This window comes from Cebus imitator, unplaced genomic scaffold (genome assembly GCF_001604975.1).
Source record: "Cebus imitator isolate Cc_AM_T3 unplaced genomic scaffold, Cebus_imitator-1.0 Scaffold27, whole genome shotgun sequence".
Taxonomy (NCBI): Eukaryota; Metazoa; Chordata; class Mammalia; order Primates; family Cebidae; genus Cebus; species Cebus imitator.
The window spans coordinates 3,913,991-3,920,422 of record NW_016107342.1 but is presented as its reverse complement, the minus strand read 5'-3'; the positions used below and the strand labels follow the sequence as shown (position 1 = coordinate 3,920,422).

At 34.9% G+C, this 6,432-nt stretch overlaps 1 protein-coding gene across 3 annotated transcripts in view; it reads left to right on the top strand.

The window, feature by feature from the left end:
- RIF1 (replication timing regulatory factor 1) overlaps positions 1 to 6,432 on the top strand; it is a 46,464-nt gene that overhangs the window by 21,779 nt on the left and 18,253 nt on the right. For all 3 annotated transcript variants that reach the window (XM_017523212.2, XM_017523213.2, XM_017523215.2), the window contains exons 13-15: positions 852 to 951; positions 4,180 to 4,444; positions 5,941 to 5,983. In XM_017523212.2, the coding sequence (XP_017378701.1) occupies positions 852 to 951; positions 4,180 to 4,444; positions 5,941 to 5,983 (408 nt within the window). The remainder of the gene's footprint in view (positions 1 to 851; positions 952 to 4,179; positions 4,445 to 5,940; positions 5,984 to 6,432) is intronic.

Below are 6,432 nucleotides of genomic sequence, written 5' to 3'. Positions count from 1 at the left end.
GCTGGAGTGCAGTGGCTTGATCTCAGCTCACTGCAACCTCTGTTTCCGGGCTCAGGTGATTCTCTTGCCTCTGCCTCCCGAGTAGTTGGGTTTATAGGCGTGTGCCACCATGCCTGGCTAATTTTTGTATTTTTAGTAGAGGTGGGGTTTCACCATGTTGGTCAGGCTGGTCTTGAACTCCCGACCTCAGGTGATCCACCCGCCTTGGCCTCCAAAGTGCTTGGATTACAGGCATGAGCCACTACGCCCAGCCTTTATGGGCATCTTAAAGGTGAATTATTTTTCTTAAATGTAGAGGAAGATAAAGTACAGTGTTTGAGTCATAGTAGTTAACTGAAAAATGTTTGCAATCGTATATGGTTACGTGCCTCATAACAATGTGTCAGTCAACAACACACCACAGATCTGGTACTATCTATCTCAAGGTGGTTGCAGAATGTTATAATATGGTATTTTTACTGTGTCTCTTTTATTAGATACACAAATGCATACCATTTTGTTACAGTTGCCTATAGTATTCAGTGTAGTAACTACATACCTATAAGGGTGTGTAGGCTACAGGCTTGTAGCCTAGGGGCAACAGACTATATAGGTGTGTAGGAGGCTGTATCATCTAGGTTTATGTGAGTACACTGTGTTATTCCCACAAGGCGAAATTGCCTAATGACCCATTTTGCAGAAAAGATCTCTGCTAAGCCATGGGTAGCTGCACTTAATGTTCTGTAATCTGTGACGTGTATGTTACGTAGGTTATATGGGAGTAACAGTCTTATATTTTTTCATGTTACTTACTGTTGTTGAATACTGTCTCAGTACTTGAATGTTTCTAACTGTAATACTCTCTTCCTTAGAATCTGTTGCTCGTGGATAGGATTATTCATGTTATTACTGTAATGGTTGATTGCATTGATTTCTCACCATATGACATTAAATATCAGCCCAAAGTTAAATGTAAGTATATATTTTTTAACCTTTGTTTATCCAGTATTTCATAAATAGTACCAAACTTTGCCAGGGGAAGTCCTAATAGTTTTGCTACCTCATTTTACTACCTTTTCATCTTGTTTAGCCATGTTAGTTACTATGCTAGGAGCTTTCTTACATATTCTCTCTGACTCTCCCTTTTCTTTTTAATTTTCATATGCTCTGGATCATTCTCTTACCTCTTTCATAAACAGAATGTCTTCATGCCTTTTTATAAAACAGAAAGATAAATATTCGAATTAGAGATTGCCTAATAGTACAAATGATTTTACTTATTCCATCTGGTATGAAGGATTACCTGGACAAGAAACTTGGGCATAACTTGAAATGTTTTTATTTGCAAGCCTGATTTAAAATAGTCATTGAATTGAACAAATGATTTTACTTATTCCATCTGGTATGAAGGATTATCTGGACAAGAAACTTGGGCATAACTTGAAATGTTTTTATTTGCAAGCCTGATTTAAAATAATCATTGAATTGACATAATTTAAAAGAAAATAATGAGATCAATTAATTGTTATTTTTTTCAGAAATTTAAAATTGTTACAAAAATTTAACAAAGTGTTTACCTAAAAAATGGTAATTAAATGGTTAAAATTAGACAATTTGAATCATAATAAGTTGTATGCCTTGGTTAGTTTTAAGTTATTTTGTAGGAAATAGTTTTTAAAATCTACTAATTGATTCATTGAAGTAAAATGTATCCACCTGTGTTTATATGTTCATACCACATAGGTAGAGATAATCTGCCATTAATTAAAAATGTTAGTTGATGTTGAGATATATTATTTCTTCCTGTTTAAAGATTAGGAACATATAAAATTCTGTACCAGTAAGATCTGCTATTGATGAGTTTTCTAAAACATTCTTAGAATCTTTTTTGGATTTTGAGTTTCTACTAAGTAGCAACATGTTATTCTCAGTAACATGTTAAGCTCCTTAAGTATATTATAGGTCAGAACATCCCAGCCTGCATGCCTTAGAAACAGGTTATAGATGTTCTTGAAATACTGATCTTAGCTCTCCTCTTGGGCTGACCAAGACCTAATCTGATTACTTCAGTGTGTCAGAAAAATACGTTTGCCTTTGAAAACCATAAGTATACCAAGATTGTATAACAGATGATGTCAGAAATTATTTTATAACCCACTGAAGTTTCATAGAGCCAAGATGATGAGTCTCATATTGACATAATTTTACCTATGCTGATACTTCTCAAATTAGATTTAACTGAATATCCAGTTCAGGAACTGTAAACTCAAAGTTACAAATGTCTTTTTCACTTCACATCCATGCAAAACAGAGCCAGAGTTCCTCTTGCCGTAAAACTTAGGTAATGGGGAGATTTCTAAAAGGAGTTGAGGGGAGGAAACAATATTAAGACTAGCTGAAAGAAAATTATTATTCAGAATTGTACATTAGGCTCACCTTGGGATTTTTTGGTGATTTACATTAGTTTCCGTGGAAACTTTGTATTCCTTTTCTCAGGCTTGTTAATTAACAGTTGACTGCATTCATCATATCTTTCTTTTTTTTCCTCTGAACCATTTGAAGGTATGGTTTTAGACAGGTTGACAACCTGGAACAGTTCCTCAGTCTTGTCTTTTGTGTCCTTCAAACAAAAACTTTAGGCAAGGTGCAGTGGCTCACGCCTGTAATCCCAGCACTTGGGGAGGCTGAGGTGGGTGGATCACCTGAGGTCAGGAGTTCGAGACCAGCTTGGCCAACAGGGTGACAACCTGTCTCTACTAAAAATACACAAATTAGTCAGGCATGGTGGCTCGCACCTGTAGTCTCAGCAACTTGGGAGGCCAAGGCGGGAGAATCGCCTGAATCCAGGAGGCAGAGGTTGCAGTGAGCTAAGATCATGCCACACTCCAGCCTGGGCTACAGAGCTATACTCCATAGCCAAAAAAAAGCAAGCAACTTTACTTTCTTATAGTCTCTCAATCTGGGATTATCATACTTCCTCAAGATTAGATTCAGGTTCCCTTTATTTCTTTACAGGAGTACCACAGAAATAATGCTGTAGTTCCTTTTCACTTCATTATTTTCCCATTACTGGTGATGTTAACATTTCCTGTTTGAGGATGGCATCTGCCAATTTTTCCACTGTAAGGTTAATAACCAAACATTTAAAATTAATAAATGTTTTGTGGCACACTTGTTTCTCTAGATATACTTTCATTTACCATCTAATTTATGGATCATGCTAATAATTCCTCTTTCTGCATTTGTCTCTGCTGTCTCTAATAGTGAGAAAATGGTTTTCATGACCCTCAATATATTTACAACTTGATCAGTCACCTGTGTGTAACCATTTTCCTGGCATATGGATGTTACCTCACCTCAACATTCTGTCAGGGAATTTCTGGATATTGTTTTTCAGTGTACATTAATGTCTGAGAAATTGATTCCAAGAAGAAAAGTCAACTTCCTTTTAGTAGCAGCACTTGTTTTTCATTTTACATATGAGATTAATTTTTAATTAAGAAGCATTAGATTAGTTTTCTGTTAAATTTGAGATCTCATTCCTTAAAATAATGGATTGGTTGAAGATAAACATATTTTGGAATGGGTATTTTTTGGGCAAGGGCAATGTGGGTTTATACTTGTAGGTAGATGTTTACAGAGGGATTAAGGAGGATACAAAAGAGTACTTTTAGGGACAAATCTTTTTCTTTGAATCTAGGAAATAGGCAGTAGACTTTCTGCATTCTTTGTCAGATTTGCATCTCTTGTTCAATGTTATTTGTAGGGATTGGTGTACTACAGATGAGCAAGGAAATGGTCATTCTTAGAGGAAATTTTTTGTTTTTGAAACTTAAAATTTAAATTTGTAACCTATCTTATGTAATTTAATACTTTCCTACATATTAGTTGTTGACATTTTAAGAGATGTAAAATAAAAGTTTGAAATTCATAATTCCTAAGAAAAAATAGACTTGTTTTTCTCGAATTATTATTCATGATCTGCCAAGTACTTTTCATCTCCCATTCTCATTTGTAAAGATAATGTTCTAGTGATATTTATCCATTAATGGTACCTTATGTTATGATTTGCCTGGGGTGTCAGTCAGCAAATGGACATGTGTTTGATGTATCTAACGTTTAAATGTGAGCTATAAATTGTAAAAGTGGCAGTAACACTAATTTCAGTTTATTTGAGTTTTTAACTCAATTTTATTTTAGCACCACAGAGACCTTCAGATTGGTCCAAAAAGAAGAATGAGCCTCTAGGGAAATTGACTTCTTTATTTAAACTTATTGTGAAAGTGATCTATTCTTTCCACACTCTGAGCTTCAAAGAAGCACATTCCGATACCCTCTTCACTATTGGCAACTCAATCACCGGCATTATTTCCAGCATACTTGGACATATTTCTTTGCCTTCTATGATCCGAAAAATATTTGCGACTTTAACAAGACCTCTGGCATTATTTTATGAAAACTCAAAGTAAGTACTTTGGGCTAAATAGCTCTGAATTAAATGTATACAATTTAAATATAGGTAGCAACTCCTGGTTTTTAATCAGCTATGTTGTTGTAGATGGTAGTCTTGACAACTTTGTGGAGAGGGTAATAAACTACACTTTTCTTGAAAAGATAGTTCAGATAGTATGGAAATATGAGAGAGAAATTGGAAGTCCTTCTGTTTTGCCTGTTACTCCCGTTTCCCTTTTCTTTTCAGTGCCCTATCTCTTCAGAATTGTTTATACAAACAAGCATACTTACTAAGTACACAATAGATATGAAAGCCTACTTGACATGCCGTTTTGCAGTCAGTTATATGGTATGCATTTAATACAGTTGACTGTTTGTATCCATGGATCCTGCATTCATGGACTCAACCAACCCTGGATAGAAAATACTTGGAAAAATTAAAAAGAATAAAAATAATACAAATAAATATGACAGTTATTTACATAGCATTTACATTGTATTAGATAACATAAGTAATCTAGAGATTATTTAAAGCATATGGAAGGATGTGTTTAGGTTATATGCAGATACAACTTGTTTTAATTGGAGTGTTGAGCATCTATGGATTTTGGTATCCTGACAGGATGGTAGTCCTGGAATTAGCCACCACCATGCCCGGCTAGTCCCCCATGGATACTGAGGGATGACTGTCTTTGTACTGTATACATGAGAATCTCATTTTAAAAAAATGTCTGCATGTGATTCTGTTAAAGTTTTTACCCAATTTCTGATTGGTGGACATACATGTTTTTCTAGTGTTTTCCCTCAGAATAGTTGAACATTATTTGCACATAAATCATTGCCCACATTTGCCATTGTTTCTATAGAAGATTACTTAAGTAAAAATGTTGGTTTGAAGGGTATGCACATTTATGTTTCTGAATTGCTCTCCAAAAAAGTTGAGTTAATTTTGCATTACCCTTTATTTGAATTGAAGCAAGCAGTGCCTTAAAACCTAGGGGGTGGCTGGAGGTTGGGGAGAGAAACCAACCCTGTAATAAACTTGAACAAGCCTTTTGAAAGGATTCGTCAATACAGCACGCTTGTGTGGTTCAATCATAAATACAGCTTGTCTTTCATAAATTACATTCACAGAGAAAGTTTTAGGAACAGATTTTACAAAGTACAAATACAACCTCCAAATCCATGAACTTTTCTTTGCAAATCTTTGTATTTCATTAAAAATAATGCTTAAAGGAAATGTAAATAAATAAGCAATTAGTATGATTATTACTTTGAGATTTATTGTAGATATTTTCCGTGATTCATTTTTCAAAGATTGGATTGTTTTATGCTTAATATTTAGCATTTGATTATTTTTAACTTGTTAAATTTTCGGGCTGCTTTTTATATTACTCAATTTATTACTATGTCTTTATTAGCTCTTTCTTAGGAGTAGCTTGATAGATAGTACAGTGTTAACTTCCAGAAATATAAATGGTATTCTATTTTATGTGTTTTCCTTCCTAGGCTTGATGAAGTTCCTAAAGTATATAGTTGTCTGAACAACAAGGTAAAAATAGACAATTGTCCATAAAACATACTTTCATGATGAGAAAATCATAGGGTTTAGATAATTTTCTTCAACATAATTCTGCTGATTTTTAAAGGGGTTATTCTTCATTTTTTTTATTTTTTGGAGGTAGAGTTTCACTTTTGTTGCCCAGGCTGGAGTGCAGTGGTACCATCTCGGCTCAACTGCAATCTCCACCTACCAGGTTAAAGTGATTCTCCCACCTCAGTCTCCTGAGTAGCTGGGATGATGGGTGCACGTCACAATGCCTGTCTGATTTTTTGTATTTTTAGTAGAGACGGGCTTTCACCATGTTGGGCAGGCTGGTCTTGAACTCCAGACCTCAAGTGATCTGTCCGCCTCAGCTTCCCAAAGTTCTAGGATTACAAGCGTGAGCTACCATGCCCAGCCTATTCTTCATTTTTAATGGGCATTTAATAACATCATAT